The sequence below is a fragment of the Monodelphis domestica genome, chromosome 5 (genome assembly GCF_027887165.1).
Source record: "Monodelphis domestica isolate mMonDom1 chromosome 5, mMonDom1.pri, whole genome shotgun sequence".
Lineage (NCBI taxonomy): Eukaryota > Metazoa > Chordata > Mammalia > Didelphimorphia > Didelphidae > Monodelphis > Monodelphis domestica.
In genome coordinates this window covers 307,374,329-307,395,852 of record NC_077231.1, presented here as the reverse complement: position 1 = coordinate 307,395,852, position 21,524 = coordinate 307,374,329, and the positions used below count along the sequence as shown (strand labels likewise).

General features: G+C 46.5%; 1 protein-coding gene across 1 annotated transcript in view; it reads left to right on the top strand.

The window, feature by feature from the left end:
• MTURN (maturin, neural progenitor differentiation regulator homolog) overlaps nucleotides 1–21,524 on the top strand; it is a 52,686-nt gene that overhangs the window by 28,019 nt on the left and 3,143 nt on the right. Inside the window, exon 2 of the mRNA XM_056800680.1 lies at nucleotides 15,460–15,615. Coding sequence (XP_056656658.1) covers nucleotides 15,460–15,615 — 156 coding nt within the window. The remainder of the gene's footprint in view (nucleotides 1–15,459; nucleotides 15,616–21,524) is intronic.

Here is a 21,524-nt window from a genome sequence, read left to right as displayed (position 1 = left end):
TACCCGCCCTGCTTCCGCGTTGGTATTAGCTATAGCGGGCTGTGTGGGTCCTGACGGGGTAAACGCCTGGGAGGGTGGGCTCTGCAGCCTTTTTGGCCAGAGGCGGGGGGGGGGGGGGCGGGGGGGGACTGGAAACGTGTTCCCTTAGCCACAGAATCCTGGGGAAGTCTCCGGTTACCAGAGCCCGGAGCCCACTCCCTTGCCCCTCCCCTCCTGGGGAGGAGTCGGGAAAGATCCTGGGCACCCTCTCTCTGCTTTCTGATGGACTAGGGCCCGGAGCTGCCGGAGCCCCCCAGAAAGCCCTTCTTCCCTCCCTCTCACTCGGTGAGGATCAGATTGGAGGGGGGCAGCCTGGAGAAAGGGCAGTGGGGAGACGCCTGGGCTGGCCCAGAGAGGGCCAAGAGAGGATCCCCTCCAGGGATGACCCCTGAACTCGGAAAACCTAGCCCCCAACCCCGCCCCCATGGAAAATGGAAGCTGTCCAGGTCGCGCTGTGGTCATGGAAGCCTAGAGCTGCGGGGTACCGGGCAATGCTGTGTACCTTCCTCTACCTTCCCTGGGGGAAGAGGGGCGGGGTCGGAGGAACCCAAGTTCTCGTTCAGCTCAGCCCTAGCCCCATTGGTGGGTCGAGGACAAAACTCTCCTGGGCCGGGGATATCCTCCCCTCCCCACCCCCAAACCTAATCTCAGACACCCCACACGAAGTTCAGCCTGACTGACTTCTCCATTGCCTAGGCTTTGCCCAGGCTCCCCTTCCCCCCGCCCTACTGTCTCCCCACCCCCCCCCCCCCACCCCCGGGTTCTAGGCCCTCCCGTCCTTTCAGGCCCAGCCTAGACAGCACCTCTTGCAGGAAGCCTTCCTACCCTCCAGATTTCTCCCAACACTTTTCCTGGACGTTTCCAGGGCGCTTACTATGGCCTGCCTTGTATCACCATTGTGTAGCACCATCTGCACTCCCACTCCCTTTAGGGTAAGCCTTCCTGAGCAGGCATTGCTCCCTTCCTTCTGGGATCACAGAGCCTTAAACCTAGAGACAGCTAGGTGGCGCAATGAAGAGAAAGCCTCCGCTGCCGAGCCCTGGAGTCCGGAAGACTCTTCTTCCTGGGTTCAAGTCTGGCTTCAGACGGTGGGCAAGTCATTTAAGCGGCATCCGTAAAATGAGCCAGAGAAGGAAATGGCAGACCCACCGCTCCAGGACCCTGCCTAGAAAACCCCAAATGAGCTCGGGGCAGACCAGAGTGAACAAGCACCGCCTTAAACCTCATTTATGCTGTTGAATTGAATTCCTCTAGATGGAAAGAAATGAGCTTTGCCTTCTCTTCTGATTGCTTAAAGACTAAGCAAGGGAGCCATTCTCCCTTGGTGGACCTGATAAAGTGGTAGAGCAGCCTGGTGGACCGGATAAAGCAGAACTGGGTTCAAATCTAGGCTTTTGTCAGAGTAATTCATGCAGTTCTAGGCAAAGTCACCTGCTGTCCTTTTCATTCTATGATAGAATAGACACCGTCCATCACAATCCCTTCATTTTACAGATGAGGAAACTGAGGTTCATAGGGGGTGAAATTACTTCCCCAAAGTCATTCCTACATAAAGGTCTGAGGCAGGAGGCCATGGAAGGTCTTCCAATGCCAAGTTCCTTTCCCCCAACTCACTCTGCCACGGAGACATGGTCTCCTTCTGCATGACTAAGAGAATAGTGCTTGCTGGTATTCTTCAGTTGGTGTGTCCTTGGTTATTGTGAAGACTGCTTAGGAATTTTGTGTATTTTGGAAAGAAAGCTGGACTTGAAGTCAGACCTGGGTTCAAGTCCTTCCCAGATACTGTCAATATGTCTATGAGCAAGTTTTACCTCCCTGAGAAAAATGAAGATATTATTGGCTCTAAGAGTGAGGCTTGAAATCTGGAAGCCCTGAAATCAAGTCCCACCTCTGCCTCATACTGCCTGTTTGGCCCTGACCTCCTGAGTTAAGCTAATTCATTCACCCATGGGAGTAACGGCCAGGAAGAGGTACATTTAAAGTTATTCTGATGTTGAGTGAGACCTTGAAGGAAAAGATTGACATGTCCTATGCAGGTACAATGGCAGAGTTGATTTTATCATAGTTCATTGTTCCAGGATACTATGTCAGGACTCTTGGGAAGATCATCGCTGACAGGTAATTGGTAATAGCTTTCTGGAAGTGGTCACTTAATTCAACAAGCATTTGTTAAGCATCTGCTGTATGCCAGGCACTCTTGTACAAAATGAGCCAGAGCCCTCAAAAAGCTCACATGGATTTGATAGGAAGGGATTTTTAGTCTGAGTAGTCAGAGGATATGGGGAGCCAAACAGTAGTCAGTTGGCACACCCTTTCCATTGGCAATGTAATATAAATTTGAGCAAGAGGTGTAAAGGGTTGGGGTTGAGGAAGGCCTGGTAGCTGAGAAAATAACAAGATTCCCTGCTGAATAAGCTTGAACTCACTTCTCCTGAGAGCTAGTCATTGTATTCTTTCTAATGTAGAGGATCTCAGATTTAGAATCAATCTAGAATAATCCATCCTGCCCCATCTCCTATTCCAAATGAAGCCAAAGAAGGAAGATAGCTCATTCAATTACTTTTTTTAAAACACCATAATTTGAATCCATATCCCCAAACTCCAAAGCCGATGGTCTTTCTATGATACGATAATAACTCTAAGGATCCAACTCCTGTCATATTACCTTTCTAGGATAGTTTTCAAAGCTGAGAATTTCCAGGATATTTTACTCATACCTAGCCCCCCTCTGCTTCACTCATATAGAGTATGTATAATATTGCATCCATTTTATATGTGTATATAAAATAATATTATGTTATAAATAATAAATATATAGATATAAATTTTATATGTGCATATAAAATATGTCCAAAATATTTTTATATAATATACACATTATTATAGAGAGCTAGGTATAATGGATAGATCTCTGGACTTGGAATTAAGAAGCTGTGAGTTCAAATCCTGCCTCAGAATTTTTACGAGCTGCATGACCCTGAACAAATCACTTATCCTTGGTTTGCCTCAGTTTCCTTGTCTGTAAAATGAAATCATGAAACCCACCTCTTAGGATGCTTTGAGAATAAGATTAGACAATATTTATACAGCACTTGGCAAAGCTTAAAGTTCTATTAATTTGATATATTACTATCTCAGATTAATATTATATGTGTTACTATATAATATAGGTGATATATTGCTACATCCCGAAGATATGCATGTAGCAAATTCACTTCATAATAGGCCCCTTTTAATCAGCAGACTAAATTGCCCCAATTTGTAATCGTAACAAAAACAGCGTTTTGTAGGACTAGTTTTAAATGTCACTGCATCTGTGGTAAGCTGGAAAATGTGTTTGTTGATGCTCTGACAAGTTAATGATTCAAAGAAAGAAAGAAAGTGGGAACGGCTGTCGTTTGGTAGGCTACAGCGTTCTCCAGGTTGCTTCGGGAGGTTACAGCCAACAAGAAAATGCCTCGGTTTTCTTCGCGCTCGCTTTGCCAGGTTGTTCCCCTGGTCCCCACTGTCTCCAGTGTAAGGGATCAGATGGAAAAATGAAGAGAAATCTTGAGAAAACAGCTTCACTGAAATGTTAAACCGCGGCAGAGAAGGGGGTAACCCTGTCTTGAAATATCTCCAATGGATGGGCCAGTAGACTAATAAAAGTTTCTTGAGAGCAGGGACTGGAGTATTTTGTCTTTCTTTGTCTTCTCAGCTCTTTGGTGTGGCCTGGAATACAGCAAGCACTTAATAATTGCTTGTTGACTGACTGACAGAAGTGTCCCTGAGGATTCAATGGGGATTGCCCTAAGACTTACCAAGAAACCAACAGAGAAGAACTTCCTCCTGGTGTCTGTTGGGATGACCTGAATGTTCTCTTTTCTGTCCCATCCTCCTCCCCTCCCCGCAGCTTTCCAGTCCCTTTATGAATTATCTTCCCCATTAGAATATAATCTTTTTTTTTTTAACACTTACCTTCCATCTTGGAATCAATACTGTGAATTGGTTCCAAGGCAGAAGAGTGGGAAGGGCTAGGCAATGGGGGTTAAGTGACTTGCCCAGGGTCACACGGCTAAGAAGTGTCTGAGGTCAGATTTGAAACCAGGACCTCAATCCACTGAGCTACCCAGCTGCCAAGAGAATATAATCTTGTTGAAGACAGAGAGTGTCTTTCTGTCTGCCTGTATGTGTACAGCCAGTGCTTAGCACAGTGCTTGGCACATAGTTGGTATCTGTTCATCCAATTGTTATTCAAATGTTTTTTGGTCACGTTTGACTCTTCATGACCCCATTTGGATTTCTCTTGGCAAAGATACTGGAGTGATTTGTCATTTCCTTCTCCACCTTATTTTGCAAATGGGGCAACTGGGGCAAACAGTTGTTCAGAGTCACATAGCTAGGAAGTATGTGAGGCCAGATTTGAACTCAGGAAAATGAGTCTTCTTGACTCCATCCATTGTGCCACCTGGCTGTCCACATCTATCAGTCTGTCCATCCCTCTGTTATCTATATCCATCAGTCTATCCATCCATCCACTTGTCCACTCATCCATTCATCCTTTTTTTCTATCTAAGCCTATCCTCTCAACATTAATAAATATGTAATTGCTATATGAAATGAACTGAGAATAAATGCAAAGTCTACATCTGGGCTTAAGAAATCAATTTCCTAAGTAGAAGATGGCTAGGCGCAATTTCCACAATAAAAGATCTGTCAGATATGGCAGCCGAGAAAATTAATATGACATTTGACTGCAATGAGAGGAGTGTGGTGTTTAGGACTAAGCCTTGGTCCAAGCACACCTGAGGTGCTGTGATCCATTCTGGGCACTGATAGGCTGGAGATGGTAAATGACTTTGATATCATAGCTACAAGGTGATAAGTCAAAGGAAATGGGGGCATTTTGCTGGGAAAGCAGAAGATTTAGAGTCTCTTGGTAGTTGGTTTTTGTTGTTTTTTTAACCCTTACCTTCTTCTTGGAATCAATATATAATATTTAAAATTAATTTTTTTTTACCAATTACATGTAATAACAAATTTCCACATAAGTTTTCTGAAGTTTTATGATCCAAATTGTCTTCCTCCCTCCCTTCCCACTCCTTTCCCACAGTGGGTAAGCAATTGATCTGGGTTATGCGTGTATTATCATGCCAAATATAATTCCATAGTATTCATTTTTGTAAGTGAATAATCCTATAAAACCAAAACCCCAAATAAACAAGTAAAAGATCGTATACTTTCATCTGCAGTCCTTTTTCTGGAGGTGGAGAGCAGTCTTTGTCATAAGTCTCAATACATTGTATTGATTCAAAGACAGAAGAGCAGTAAGGTCTAGGCAATGGGGGTTAGGTGACTTGCCCAGGGTCCCACAGCCAGGAAGTGTCTGAGGCCAGATTTGAACCCAAGTCCTCCTGTGTCTGGACCTGACTGTCCACTGAGTCACCAGCTGGCCCTTGGATAGCTCTCTCTTTGAATGTTTTATCAGGAACACAGGCCAGTCTTATTCTGCTTGACTTTAGAAGGCAGAACTAGAAGCTATAAGTAAAAGCAGAGAAACAAAATTGAGGCTTGATACCAGGAAGGATGTTCTACCCCTTCGAAAGCAGAATGAACTGCCTGGGAGAGATCGAGTGCCTCTTGGTGGTGGCGTGACCCCCGCCAAATGCTGGAGGGTGACCGCTCGTAAAATATGTGGTCGAAGGGATTCTCGTTCCTGTGTGAGATGGACTGGAGAGCTTCTGGGCTCCCTTTTTAGCTCTTGGCATCCTCTTGGCTTCTGTCTGTTTTGTGCCTCTACTTGTGTTATTGCCCTTGAGCAGGAGGCCTTCAAGCATTCATCTTCTGCTGCCTGGTCTGTGCAGAGTTCCAGGGGATGGGTGGCCGGCCGCTTCCTCTCTGGAGAGGTCATCCTGGGGTGAGGAGAGATGGACGTGCTCACTCCCGGGAGCGGCAGGAGGGCTAGCCATTGGGCACAGATGTGCCAGCCAGTTTCTCTTCCCTGCCAACTCTGAGCTCCCCGGGGCTCTATTAGGCTTCAGGAGTATGTTATTGGCAACAGCTGAGGTGCCAGATGGGCACACAGGGTGTGTGTGTGTGTGTGTGTGTACACACACTGCTTGAGACAGGTAGAAGTGACTCCTTTAATCCTAGCATACACAGAGCTCTGTCCTAGAACTTTAATGATTTAAGGGGGGGGGGCAGCTGGGTAGCTCAGTGCCTGGAGAGCAAGGCCCAGAGATGGGAGGTCCTGGGTTCAAATCTGGCCTCAGACACTTCCTAGTTGTGTGACCCTGGGCAAGTCACTCAACCCCCATTGCCTAGCCCTTCTGCTATGGAACCAATACACAGCATTGACGCTAAGGCGGAAGGTGAGGGTTGAAAAACAAAGACAGTGTAGGAGAGGAAGAGGCGGTAGGGGATGTGTTGCCCATATTGCAGTGCCTTCTCTCTGCAGCCATCCCAGAACGCATAAGAACTGAGATGTGGCTTTTGTTTCCTCCTTGTGGAACACTGAAACACAAACCGATTCTACAAAGTATTTGTATTCTATTTAAGGGAAATGCTGGGAACGCAGGAACCCGAGCGTTCCCGTCTTCTCAGGAGCCAGAGGAGGTTAACAGAGATGGAGAGGGGCTGGGCTGGGCGGCTCTCGGGGCAGGAGAGGTCAGGAGAACTTGGGGAAGGCTGCCAGCTTCTTGGGGGGACTTCCAGGTGTTTGGGGTTGATGTGGATGAGAGTGGGGCACGATAGGCAGATGGGCTGCAGTCTTTGTCATGGGAAAGACCCTTGAATGGGCGAGAGCGCCCACTCTTGAGTATGATCAAAGGCATTTGGCTACTCTTTAAAACCCCTCACTTCTGTCTTGGACTCTGCCAGGCATTGGTTCTATGGCAGAAGAATGGAATGGGGCTTCAGTGATTTTTCTAGGATCCCACATTGAAGATGTGTCTAAAGTCAGATTCGAACCCAGGACCTCCCATCTCTAGGCCTGAGTCTCAATCCACAGAGCCACTTAGCAACCCCCTTGCCTCACTCTTTAGTTCCGTGGTGGAGCGTAAAGGTCACCTATTCAAATGACATTTAATCCAAAGGCTTCTGCTGGATGTCTTATTGCTGGCAAGAAAATTAGATAAAAGGAGGAAAAGGGCAAACCAAGAGCGGTGCAGACAAGAGCCAGAAGTCCAGCTTCTAACAGTCCAAGGTCTCCAGGAGCAGAGTGGCCCGAGCGAGTCCTTCCCCTGGATCAGGCCAGGCTTTTTTGTGCAGGGTACCGAGGGGGCTCTTCAACGTCCAAGCCGGAGCTGGACTAGAGGGTCCCTGTCAGTTCTTCCCCGAGAGTCTATGTGTTGGGCACCATTCTGGGATGCCTTCAGGGGTGGGCAGCATGGACGGACGGTGAGGCCAGCCCCAGAGGGGTCATCTGGGCATTGACTCGTCCTGAGAACTGAGGCTGAATGAAGCGATTTAGCCTTCAATTGGGCCCATGTAATTGGCTGGCTTAACTTAGCTTCTTCATGGGTAAAATGAGCAGGTTGGATCTCTGGAGACCCCTCTAACGCCAGTGGTTCTCTCTCAACAAGATGGGCGTGTAGCACGGCCCTGGTCTGTGATCCTGACACAAATCTACGGCAAGAGGCGCCTAGGCTTTGTGGCTAACCAAGTCAGGGTTGTCAGTGGGAGCTGAGTGAATGCAAAGGTTCTTAACCTGGAGGCCTGTCACCCAGGGACAGTGTCCCCATGGTCAGTCCCTTCCTGGATGGAAGTGGGGCATGAATGAGAAGGATTTCTCTTTCGTGCTCGCCACGAGTTGGATCTGGTGCCAGAACCCAGGGGTTCTAGATCCCCCAAGATCTCTAGCCATTGGCCTGCACCAAAGATTCTATCCCAAGGGTGGGAAAGACCTCGTAACGCTTCCTTCTGCACTGGGAGGTCTCCGTCAATAAATGGCACTCACTGTGGCAAGCAAAGGACCGGAAGGGTCTGGCCAGACTCCCACCAATATTGAATTTCCATAACCACACCAAGTGCCACCAACCTTGACTTTGCAGATATCATGAGATGATGTGCCAGAGGAATTGGGGTCAAGGGAGAGAGAATGACTGACTGTGTGTGTGAGAGAGAGACAGACAGACAGACAGAGGGGGAGAGAGGATTACTGATTATTATATACCTACTACCTGCCCCTTCTATTCTGCAAGATAAGGAAGTAAAATTATTTGACCAGGATCATAGAAGCTCAGAAACAGAGGAAGGATTAGAATCTGACTCCCAAACTTAATGTTCTTTTAGTGGCCCGTTTGTTTGGGCTTCTGGAAATTCCTCCTCAAACCAACACAGCCAGTTAGGAGCACATCTTTATTTGTTTTTATTCAAGTTAATTTTATTTTCAGTTCCAAGTAGTAGGTATATAATAAATGCTCATTGGTTCTAAAATGAAGTGGTTGACCTTGTGGCTCATGAGTGCCTTTAAGGTGTGGCTTGGCTTTTATTTTTGATCCTCAGGACCGTCCTAGCACTCTTAACTTGTCACAGATGGTATTTAACAAATGCTTCTAGACTTGGCTTAGAGGCTCTATCTCTAAAGTCACTTCTAGCTCTGAGACAAGGAAGGAGAAGGGTACAGTAGATTGAGCCCTGGATTAGGGAGGCTGAGGGCTTGGAATTTGAATCTTGGTTCTGTCACTGATTACCTTTTTCCCTAGGCATGTTATTTTACATCCTTCTTCCCTTCTGTCCCTTGAATTAGATAACTTCCAAAGTCCTTCCTAGCCCTAGCTCTCTCATTTTTGTCTTTGAATCCCCATCATCTGGTACCCAGTAGGTGCCTAATATTTGCTGACTTACTAATGATCCTAGGATCCTTGGTGTTGATGGGGGTTGAGGGGAGAAAACTTCACAGCCTTTATAAATACTGATAAAAAAAATATTGCTTCAGCCCATCTAATATACAATGTTGTTTTCCTGAGGTTTCTGCCCCTGTGAATTTCCCATCTGGTTGTCCAAGTGAGAATGAGTTTTCCAAGTAGGGGTGGGTTCTGTTCCATCAGTTTTTCATTGCAGGAAATAGGTGTGAATTTGTGATCTTGTCCAACCTCCTTCCCCAGCACAGAGTGGCTATTGAAGGCTCTCCCGTCTGTTTGTAGAAGACACATTTCTCCCATGTTTCTCTATCTGTGAGCAGGCCATCCAGTTATTTCATTTCCAAGGCTAGATCTTTGGGGTGGAGTGGGGGGAGTGGGATTGGATGTTTCTGGAGCAGCCTGTGTATTTTGATCAGCATTCCTGTTATCAGGCATCAAGGTGATAACATTCTTTTATTCCTGGTAGAGGCATGTTTAACCCTCTATCCAACCTCAGCGTAGGGTTACCTGGGAGTAAGGGATTGAATCCCAACCCTACCTGCCACTCACCACAGTGGGACCTCAGGCAACCAGTCAACCCATCAACAAGTATTTATTATATATTACATTACATTATGTTATATATCACATTATATTATAATGTACCAGACCCTGTTCTAGGCACAGGGGTACAAGCAGGAGAAGCCAATAAGGACATATATAATTATATACAAAATAAACATAAAAGACAAGTATATAAAAATATTCACAAAGTGGTGAAAGATAAGATAGTTTGGGAGGAGGTCACCGGCATTCTTAGAGATGGGGAAAGGCATCATGCAGAAGACTGAGCTCCTAAGTGGGCAAATCACTTAATTTCTCTGTGACTCAGTTTCTTCATTTGTAAAATAAGGGAGTTGAACTAGATGTTCTCTAAGGGCCCTTCCAGCTTTGAATCTCTGCCAATCTCTGCACTCATTCCTAGCCAACCTTAAGTTGAACCTGGCTGCAAATTGTGTAGGAGAGATCCCTGATTATTTATTGTCTTCTGTTGCTTATTTTGATGTGTTCCCAATGAATAATTTGCAAACATTTTTCCTCATGTGTCAGACCTGAGCAAATGCTAATTAATGCAAGATTTGGTGCTTTAAGGTTATAAAATACTTGTCATCAGCAGAGAAAAATGCAGTTGAGGCAGATTTGAAAAGCAGATTCTTGAGCATTACAGGAGGGACAACTGAGTGAGTTGGTGCTGGGCAGACCTTTATTTCAGCAGAATTTCATCCTTGCAGATCCTCAGTGGCCAAGAATCAGGATGTCAAGAGTTGTCCAGGTGCTATACACCTGAGCAAAGTGGACTCATTCTTGGAAATGTGCAAGAATGAATTCTCTCCCTGAAGTAGATTTCAAAATGGGCCAACACTGAGACTGTGCTCCTTATGAGATAGTGCTTAAGTGCCTTTAATGTGTTTCAGTGGGAAGAACACTGGATGAGAAGAATAGAAGACTTGAGTTCAAATTCCAGCTCTACTACTTGCTACCTCTGTGACTTTGGACCAGTTACTTCTTAGTTTCCTCATCAGTGAAAAGAGAATTATGTAGCACTTAGTTTCAAACTCTGTCTCTGTCACTCACTCCCTGGCTGACCTCAGGAAAATAATTTCCCTTTCTCTAGCCTTGGTTTCCTCATCTGTAAAATGGAAGGTGTTCTTAGCTCCTTTGAAGCTCTAAGTCTTCTGATTCTATCATCTTGATTCTGGATCTAGTCTCCAACTATGTGATGCTGGCCAAGTCATTTTACCTCTGGCTTATAACATCCTTATCAGTAAAATGAGAACATTGATGTTCCTTATCTATAAAATGAGAGGGGCAACTAGGTGGCTCAGTGGATAGAGAGCCAGACCTGGAGATGGGAGGTCCTGGGCTCAAATCTGACCCCGAACACTTCTTAATTAAGTGACCCTGGACAAGTCACTTAACCCCAGTTGCCTAGCCTTCATTGCTTTTTTGCTCAGAATCAATAGTATTGATTCTGAGACAGAAGGTAGGGGTTTAAAAAATAAAAATGAAATAAAATGATTTGCCAAGGTAGAATACTTTCCTTACCTCCAATTAAAAAAAAAAGTACTTCTTTTAATTCAAAGTGAACAACTGTTTTAAGAGGGAGCTTTCAGAATTGCATCTCTGGTTTCCTCCATTTAAGAAACTGCAGGGGAAGAAATGCTTTCTGTGGATACAAACTAGCTGCTGCCTGCAACATAGAATCCTAAAGGTTTGATAATGGCCTCGACTTGCCCCTGATAGTGGGGTCAGAAGTGAAACAAAGCCAGGTCTTCCCAGCCCTTCTCCATGGGATGGACCTCAGCTTACCTTTCCAGCCTCGTGACACCTTCCTTCCCTTCCAACATTCTGTGATCCAGCCAGAGCCTTTTGTTGTGGGAATACCAAACTATTGCTCCAGTTTCTAGGCCTTTGCAGGGGCTGTGCCCCCTGCCTGGAATGCACTCCCTCCTCACTGCCGCCTCTTTCAATACATTGTTTCCTCCATCATTCAGCTCAAGGACTGTGAACTACATGTAACTCTTCAGATGCCCCTGCTGCTAATGCCCTTTCCTAACACTCCCCCTCACCTTGTAAAGTTGCTCTGCCCCTTTTGTCTCTTCTGCTAGAATGGAAGCTCCTGGAGGGCAGAGACTGGTTCCACATGTCTTTATATTCTCAGCCCCTAACACAGTATGTGTCCCACCCATAAAGCAAGGTAGTAGTAGTGGGGAGGAGGAGGAGGAGGAAGAGGAGGAGGAGGAGGAGGAGGAGGAGGAGGATCACCAAGACACATTGAAAAGGTTTGCAAAATTATTCACATGCTTTTTCTCCTTTGATCTTCACAATGACCCTGGGAGAAAAGGGCTTTTATTCCCATCTAGCTTATGGGGAAACTGAGGCTCAGTGAGGTTAAGAGACTTTCTCAGGGTCTCACAGATGGTATCTAATGGTGGGTAGAAAGCCAAGTCCCTCACCTCTGCCTGGTATTCTAGGCATTACTATATGTTTGTTGTTCAGTCATTTTCAATTGTGTCCAATTCTTTGTGGCTCTATTTGGGGTTTTCTTGGCAAAGATATTGGAGTGGTTTGCCATTTCCTTCTCTGGTTCATTTTCCAACAGGGAAAATGAGGCAAACAGGGTGAAGTGACTTGCCCAGGATCACACAGCTAGTGCCTGAGACTAGATTTGAACTCAGGAAAATGAGTCTTCCTGATTCCAAGTCCATTGCACCAGTCAGCTGCCCCATCCACATTTTACAGATGAGGAAAACAAGGCTCTGAGATGAAGTAATTTGCCCATGGGCACCCAGTGTCAGGGGCAGGACTTGAACTAGGTCTTGCTGACTCCAAATCCAGCCCCCTGGCTTCCCAGTCCATTCATCTTCCCAATACAACACAAAATTCCTAGGCATCCTTCATAATGACCAAGAGGAGAAGCTAATCTTGAACTCTCCCAAGGATACACCAGCATTTGAACCCAAGTCTTTCCTGGTCTGGAAAAGAGAAAGTTCAAAGCTTTCCTGTATAAGAGGGTTTAGACTTGTTCTCTGGGGGCCTAGAGAGCTCAGAGAGACAGAATCAGAAGTAAGGGGATGGAGTCACAAGGAAGCAAATCGAGCCCTGGTGGCAGAATGAACTTTCTGGCCTGGGGAGCCATCCCAAAGTAGAACGGGAGTCTTTTGAGGGAATGGTTTGAGTTCCTGCCATTCCTTCCAACTCTGAGGTTCTGTGATGCTCCAGCTCCAAGCTTGGCACTCTTGCCAAGCACACTGGCAAAGAATGGCCTGTGTGGCTTCCTGGTGCCACCTCCCAGGCCATCTTATTTATTAATAGAAGAAGGAAAGCATGCTTGGTGAGAAGAAGCTCCCCAGACACCATTCCCCTTTTCCTTCCTTCCATTCTCTGCTTGTCTTCATAGTTCCTTAGACCCAGACACACATGTGCACACACACACTCTCTCTCTCTCTCCCTCCCTCTCTCACCCTCCCTCACCCCCACTCTGGGTTGATTAGTTTCCTCAGACTTTCCCCAAGGTCTACCATTCTTGGCACTGCCCCAGTGTCCTGCCCATGCCCTTGGGCACAGGCTGATGCCCCTCCCTGGTGTAGATATGAAGAGCAGGGTTTCTGAGTTTGGAAAGGGCCAGCCTCTTCTGGCGGCATACTCTAGATGTTAGAACACATAGAGGAAAACTTGCCTCGGCCTTAAAAAATGTGCTGAAATGGATAGCCTCATATGGAAAAGACTTTTCTGTCCTTCACAAATATGCAAATACTGATAGCCTTAGCACATGTTACTTGTGTGAGTGGGAAGCCTGGGGGCTGTGGGTGGGGTGGGGAACAATTCCAAGGATTCAGTCCTGACCCGGCCACGGGAGACCATGGTAAACCAGCTTAACCCCCTGAGCCCCTGCTCTTTGCCTGGGTGAGAATGGCCATGAGAATTTCCCTATCAGTGTCCTTGGGTGGTCGCCAAAGAGCTCTTTATGAAACTTAGAGAGCTTTAGTAATGTGTGTTATGTTTAATGACATTTTCTTCCCCCCTCCCAATTATATGTTAAAACAATTTTCAATATTCATTTTCTTCAAAATGTTAAGTTTCAAATCGTCTCCCTCCCTCCTGCCCTCCCTGAGATGGTAAGCAATCTGATAGCAGTTTTACATGTGTAACTCAGTAAAACATTTTTCCTTTTTAGTCATTTTGTGGAAGGGATCTTGTACCCAAAAAAAAAGAAAAAAAAAGAAAGAGAAAGAAAGAAAGAAAGAAAGAAAGAAAGAAAGAAAGAAAGAAAGAAAGAAAGAAAGAAAGAAAGAAAGAAAGAAAGAAAGAAAGAAAGAAAGAAAGAAAGAAAGAAAGGGAGAAAGAAAGGGAGAAAGAAAAAGGAAGGAAGGAAGGAAGGAAGGAAGGAAGGAAGGAAGGAAGGAAGGAAGGAAGGAAGGAAGGAAGGAAGGAAGGAAGGAAGGAAGGAAGGAAGGAATAGAAAAAAGAAGAAAAATGAAAGATAGGATGATTCAGTCCGCATTCAAATGCCATCAGTTCTTTCTGGGAGGGCAAATTGCATTTTTCACTGAGTCTCTGGGATTGTCTTGGGTTATTACAAGTGATGTGTATTATTATTATTATTATTATTATTATTATTATTATGTTACTATTACTATTTCCAGATTAACATCTCACCTCTAACTTTATCCCACCCATGTTAATTTAGACAGTTAACCTCCCTGAGCCTCAGTTTCCTTTTCTGTAAAATGGGGCATTTGGAAGAGTTGGCCTTGAAGGGATACATTTCTGGGATCCTGTTACATTCCTACAGCCTACATTCTTGGGATCCTGTTCATGGTTTCAGAGAATGACGGATTTAGAGACTGTGAGGTCCAGAACTGGATGGGTCTCTGGAAGCCATCCAGTACTTCCCTCTTATTTCACAGGCTCGCTGCCTCCAGATCTCACATCCTTTCTATGGCACTGTGGCATATCTTACTGCTCCCCCACTTTTTTCTCCCAATCATTTAACCCTCCCTCTTAGAATCAAAATTAAGTATCAGTGCCAAGGCAGAAGAGTGGTAAAGGCTAAGCAATGGGGGTTAAGTGACTTGCCCTGGGTTGCCCAGCTAGGAAGTGTCTGAGTTCAGATTCGAACCCAGGACTTCCCATCTCTGGGCCTGATGTTCTATCCACGGAGCCACCTAGCTGCCCCACCCCCAAGCATTTTTTAAAAAACTAAAGTCTAATCAGCCTGAATGTCTTTGCTTAGAAATGGAAAAGCATTTATAAAATGTTCCTTCTGTGTCAAGAACTGTGCTGAAATTCTCAAGACACAGATAGAAAATGGAAAATAATGCCTAAGAGTTCATCTTCTGATAACGGGATGATTTTTATTAAGTCAGTCTTACCCCTTCCCTCCTTGGTCACACAGGACTGTCATGGGAAGGGCCAACAAGGAGCAACCAGGTTAGGGGCCAGAGTCCATCTCCAGTTATTCAGGAGCTGGTTGATCTAGACCCCTAACACCTTCCTGACTCCAGGACCACAGGGTGCCGATGTAACAGAACTAAAGGCAGGAGCTTAAAACTCTGAGGCTGCTACTTATTAGCAGATCTCATTGAAAGGACATGGCGGGCAGCTGATTGGCTCAGTGGACAGAGAGCCAGGCCTAGAGATGAGAGGTCCTAGGTTCAAATCTGGCCCCAGGTATTTCCTAACCGTGGGACCCCGGGCAGGTAAGTAATTTACCCCCCCCCCCCCATTGCCTAGCCCTTACTGCTTTTCTGCCTTGGAGCCAATACACAATATTGATTCTGAGACAGAAGGGAAGGGTTTACCAAAAATTAAACAGGATGTGGTGGAAGGAAAGAGTGAGGTCGCTGGCTAACATGGGATCTCTGGCTGGTCCCTTATGTGCCTCATTTGCTCCATCCCCTTGCTTAGGGTATTCTGTGGGGATAGAGAAGCCTGCTTTGAATGGTGGGAAGTTTCAGACCCCTAGTTTCAAAAGAGGAAAGAAAAGCAAGTGACATTCTCCATTTTCCAGGAGCCCTAATGACGCGTGTATTTGTTTTTCTGCTTTCCTTCTCCGGTGGGGGCTCAGCACGTCTGGAGCGAGAGTGAAGACTGCTTGCCTTTCCTGCAGTTGGCGCAGGATTACATCTCCTCTTGTGGCAAGAAGACCCTCCATGAAGTGTTGGAAAAAGTCTTCAAGTCATTCAGACCTGTAGGTGCCCGCGTGGCTTCTCAAAGGATTCTTTGATAAGCATGTTGGGAATCCAGGGAGGATGTGGGGAGAACAGGTAAAAGGCAGGCGGACTACTTGTTGTTTGGCTGGCCCTCTGGCTGTTGTGGGAGACTGGCGGTTTTTATTGGGGTGGGCATCATTCTTCTGCCACAGCTGGCTGTTGACATGAGGACAATTATGAGTCAGGAATCCTGGTGACGGCAGGAAAGGGCTTTGGGAGGTTATTCATTCTTACATGCTGGTCCAATATATTTTGGACCCAGTATAGCCAAGACCTTACTGTTTATCCATTTCAAGCCTGAAGCCAGGGTTTGGGGACCTGCTTCTGCCTGAATTCCAAATGAGAGGACTCTCTCTGTTTAGGAGATTTCCTCCCATTTCGAATGTTTCCAGGGCAGCTCGGTGGCTCAGTTCTGGTTTTAGACACTTCCTAGCTGTGCGACTCTGGGCAAGTCACTGGACCCTCACTGCTTAGCCCTTCGCGCTCTTCTGCTTTGGAGCTGACACACGGTATTCCTTCTAAGACAGAAGGTAAAGGCTTTAAAAGAGATCTATTCCCTGAGCCCTTCTTTTCTTAATCCAAATGTTTCCCAGCACCCAGAAAGGTTTTAGAAATCGAGCCCCTCCCTCTCTCTTTGGGGGTCTCTTTTGTGGCTCAGACGCAGATTCAGTGTAGCTTCTTAGGGTTTCACTGGCTCATCTGTGATGTACCAGTATTAATGCCTCTCATTTCTCACTTCACGAGATTCTCCCGGGTCTCTGGCACAGAGCCTCCCCCTGCAGGACTTCTGCTCTGGAGTCTGGGGGTCCTCGGATCGGCTCCCGTTTTCCTCATCCCGATTCCAGTGGCAGGAATGTCCAGGGGTCAGTGCACGTGATGTTTCAAGGCCTCTGAGAGTGAGGAAATGGCCCAGATTGGATGACTAGGAGTGTTATAAATGGGAATAAAGGAGAATTGTCTGCGTTTTGTGGGTGAAGCTTTCAGCCTGTCCATCTGAAACCCTGTCCCTCATCCAAACTAGGCTCTTTCTAGTCTTCATTTCTTCCCTGCTCTGCCTCCTTCTGCTTTCTTCCCGTGGGATAGTTTTTGATGTGAGGAACAGCAAGATGTATTCTGATTCCTTTTTGAAAATCCCCATTGATTCCTTTTCCTTACTACCACAGTCTTTTCTGGCCCCCATACACATGCCAGTGAATCAGGATCTCTTGATAAAGCAGCAGTGTCTAACAATGGATGTAGCATTCTGCCCCTGTAGACCCCCAGCTCTCTGCTAACTGGAGGGAAGGAACTGCATGATCTCTTCTCTGGCACCAAGTAGAATGACTCCATTCTGTTTCTTAAACCCTCACCTTCTGTCTTAGAATTGCTGTGAGTAGTGGTTCCAAGGCAGAAGAGTGGCAAGGACTAGGCAATGGGGGTGAAGTGACTTACCCAGGGTCACACAGCTAGGAAGTGTCTGAGGTCAGATTTGAATCCAGAACCTCCTGACTCCAGACCTGGCTCTCTATCTACTGACTGCTCTGAGTTATTCCCTTCTTCCAAGTTTAACTTTCTTTGAATTTTTTTTAAACTTTCTGTGGCTCTTGCTGTGGCTCTCTTCTTGTCCTGATTCTGCTTATACATTCGTGGCATTCAGTGCCCACCTGCTAAAGTCTGGGGAGGACAGAGACAAAGCACAAACCAATCCCTGATCCCAAGGACTTTCCTCCCCCGAGCATTACAGTGCCCACAAAGCTGTAACAGTGTTTAAGAGAGACACATACAAAGCCCACGAGAGTAAAACACTGGCCTCAGCTTTGGGGAAACAGGAGCAATTCACGTGGCTGCTCTGGGAGGACGAGGAAAGGGCACTTTGTGCCTTCCAGAACTGTGGTGGGCATTGAGACTGGAAGTGTCTGTTCCTCTGCCCCACCTCCCTGGGTTCAGCATTCCCTTCGGGGGCTGATGGGAGATCTTCGTGTTTCTGTCCTGAAAAAGAAACTTACTGCCACAAATCTTGCATTCAGAGGAATGCCTGAGCTGGCTGGAGGGTTCATTCATCAGGAAGGATTTCTTCCTCCTTTTGCCAGAAAGTGTGACAGTGCCCTTTACCTTTCCCGTGTGCCTCCCCCCAGTGCCAAGCAAGCGCCCTGGTGCTGTGTGTGTGTGTGTGTGTGTGTGTGTGTGTGTGTGTGTGTGTGTGTGTGTATCCGTTGGAACACAGAAACTTTCCAACCCAAAGTTTTTCTTTCTCTTCCTTTCTCTCCTGTCTTCCTCTGCTCCAGCTCAATAGGAAAGATTAATGCTAGAGAAAATTGCTGAGTGGCCAGACCTGAAAAAGATCTGTCTGGGCTCTGATGGGGAGGAAATAAACCTCACTTGCTGATTTTCTGGATCCAATCTTTATTCTTCCTAGAGCTTCAGCTAGTTATTTTTGTACCCAGGCCGGGAAGGGACGGTAGGCTCGACCAGGGTGTAACATGGGCGGCCGGGGACAGAGGTACCCCGGGACAGCATGAGTAAGCTGCTGGAGGGGAAGGAAGTCAGCCTTGGGAGAAAGCCACAGCCTCTGCTGCTAGAGGAGCGAGGCAAGGCAAGGGAGAGAGCCTGCCAAAAGGAGTCAGAGACTTCTCTCCCCTGTTAGGACAAACACTTGGGCTCTTCTCTAGGTGGACCATCTTTGTGGGATGCCTTCAAAGGCCTCCTGTCCATGGTTTGCTACCGTAGGTGCTAGACAGTGAGTTAAATGGATACAGACCCTCCCCGATAGCCCCCGCCCCACCGTTGTGAGGTTTTCTTTTTCTTTTTTTTTAATGGGCATCTGCTTTATGGAGGAACTTTGTAGGGTTGACTAAGTGGGGATTTTGTGTTCCCTTGACACCTTGTGAATGGAGAGAAGAGGAACAGAAGAGGATGGGAAGTAAGACTGATAAGTGAACAGGACTTGGGGAATACCTTTGTGCCTCTTCCCCCACAGACTTTAGAAGGGGGCAGGAAACCAATTTGTAAAGGGTCATCCATATAACCCAAGCCATTTGAGTGCATATGGGAGCCTGAAATAGATGATAGTGGAAAAGAAGCCTGCCTAAAGCAGTGAACAAGCTTGTATTAGTGCCTCTCCTCCTCTTGTTGGGCACCAGGCACTATCTGAAGCCTGGGAAGAGAGAAGCAATCCCTGATCTCCAGTGGACTGAACTGAGGTTGGAGATGGCCTCCAAGGTCCCTCCCAGCTCTTAAACTATGCTGTTCTGATGCCATTCTACTTCCTTGAGGGGCAGTTTCCTTACTTTGCCAAATGAGGGAGCTGGAATAGATGGCCTGTGGGGGCCCCTTTACCTCTAGATAGCGATCTCACGTGCAAAGCCTCTGAAGACAGGAGCTGACAGATATTATCATCCTCATTTTGAAGTTGAGGAAATGGAGGCTCAGAGGGAAGTTACTTTTCTGAGGTTATGCAGCTAATAAGAGTCAGATAGGATCTGAACCCAGGTCTTCTGGATTCTGAGGCCAGTAACATAACTATACTGCCTCATTGATGAGTCCTGAAAATGCTTCCAAATATGGGTGCCTGATGTGAGGCTTGGGTCTGCACAGGAGACTAGAAGAATTGAGTCTCTTGGTTCTCCTCTGGTAGTGGTGCTGGTTTACAGGGCAGTGGACCCAAAACAGGCAGAGACAAGAGAGCTAAGAAGCTAGGTCTGGTGTCCTCTCCTGATTGGGGAATGCAGCCTTGAAAACCACGGTCACCTATGCCTGTAGAAACCCCTGAAGTCTGAGGCTGAGCTCAGCAGCTTTAGAAGCCATTCCTTTTGGATAACAGGGCCAGGACTGGCATAAAGCTGGCTTTTCTTCCTTCTCCCTAGGGAGCTAGAAGATGATATAGTGAAGAGAGCACTGGATTTGGAGTCTGAGACCCCGAGTTGGAATTCTGGCTCTGCTACTTACTGAATGCTTGAATTTGCCCAGGTCGCTTCTCTCTGCACCTCTTCTAGTTCTAACAGGTCTATAACCCAATAACAGGCACTTCCCAAAGAACCGGCTGAAATCCCTTTTAAGAAAGCATTTTCTAAGCTTTCCCATGCCCCAGGGGCAAGGCAGGCTCCCATGGAAGTGAGAGGCAGTAGGAATGGGTGAGGAGCCTAAGTATGATAGCTGGCCTCCAAGGAGGCACTCCTCCTTGCCCTGGCTCATGATGGGAGCAGCTGGTGCAGCTCAAACCAGCAGGATTTTCAGAGAACCTTGTTCTTGGGCCAGACTTGTGGAGGTTGGGATGGAGAGGAAGTGCAAGCCAATGGGGGGACCACTGACTTTAGAGTCAGAGTAAAGGAAATGGAATTGTTTCTTACCTGAGTGACCTGGGACAAGACTTCTCTACTGGCTGGGTCTCTGTTTCCTCATCTTATAAAAAGATGGCATTAGAAAACAAATTCATTAAAATAGCTGTTTGAAGGGTCATACGTGCTGTACGTGTTATTCCATTTGAGCCTTCCATCAGCCTCGGGAAGTAGTTTAGGACTGGGGCCCTCTCTAGGTCTAGATCTCTGATCCCATGATTGCGATCTCTTGGGATGCAGATGGTCAAGACAAAATGGCGCACTCAGCCTGCCAAGACTGGATAGAATCATTTGGTGCCCCCAGACTTCCCTTCTCCATTCACTGCCTGCCCTGCTCCCTTTTTTCCCACATCAGGCATCCAGGGGACTCTTCCACAGATCTCTTAAAGAAGGAGCACATAGTTAGTCCCCTTAATAGAAGTCTCAGTGGTTGTGTTCTCCCAGAAACATTTTCTTCTTCAGTGTTATCTCTGACTTTGGACTGGAAATCCTTTGGAAGGGCTTTGAAACATCAGCTATTTTATACAATTCAGTAGGTGTCTCCTGAGTGTGGACTCTGCCAGGCAATAGGAATGGATAGATAAAAAGTCTGGCCTCAGGGAGTTTATATTCTATGGCAGAGAAGGAATGGGGAAGGCCCAACATGTACACAGATAAGTACAGATCCATTCTGTATTCATATGCATGTATGTGTACTGTAGAAACATACATACATAGAACAACAGAGAAAGAGAAGACAAAGACATTTTGGGGGGAAAAGAAGTAGAGGTAAGCATGAGGAACAGTGTGCAAAGGCATGTGGGAACTGGAATGGGGGATGGGGTGGGAGATTGAGTGGGGAATGAATGGGAGATAGAATGGGGATGGGTGGGAGATCAAGTGGGGGATGGAGGTGGGAGATTGAATGGGGATGGGGCAGAAGCTAGAATGGGGGAATGGGGTGGAGGTAGGAGATAGAATGGGGGATGGAAGTGGGAAATAGAATGGAGTATGGAGATAGGAGCTATTAAGGGGGATGGAGGTGGGAGATTGAATGGGGGATGGAGATAGGAGTTATGGGAGATGGAGGTGGGAGATTGAATGGGGGATGGAGGTGGGAAATAGAATAGGGAGTAGAGGTGGGAGATTGAATGGGGGATGGAGGTGGGAGATTGAATGGAGGATGGAGTGGGAGATAGAAAGGGAGACAGGAGTAAGAGGTAGAATGTCCCTTGTGAGGAATGGCAAGGAGATCAGTTGACTGGAATGTAGAATATTTATAATCTGTCTGTAAGAACAGATTGAAGCCCAAGATGGTTAAGAGAGGAGAGAGGCTGGAAGTAGGGAGACACTTAGGAGGCTATTATTTTAATATATAGGTGAGTCTCAGGCTGAATCATGCCAATGGTCTGAACTACAGAGGTACTGTTGGAAGTGGAGGACAGGAAGGGTATGAAAGAAATTGAGGAGACTGAATTGACAAGACTTTGGCCACTGGTTAGACATGGGGAGAAAGGAAGAGAGAAGATTCAGGGAAGGTGTTTTGGATGGAGCAGCCTTTCTAGGATACTTGAAGTCATGATGATAGGATCTGA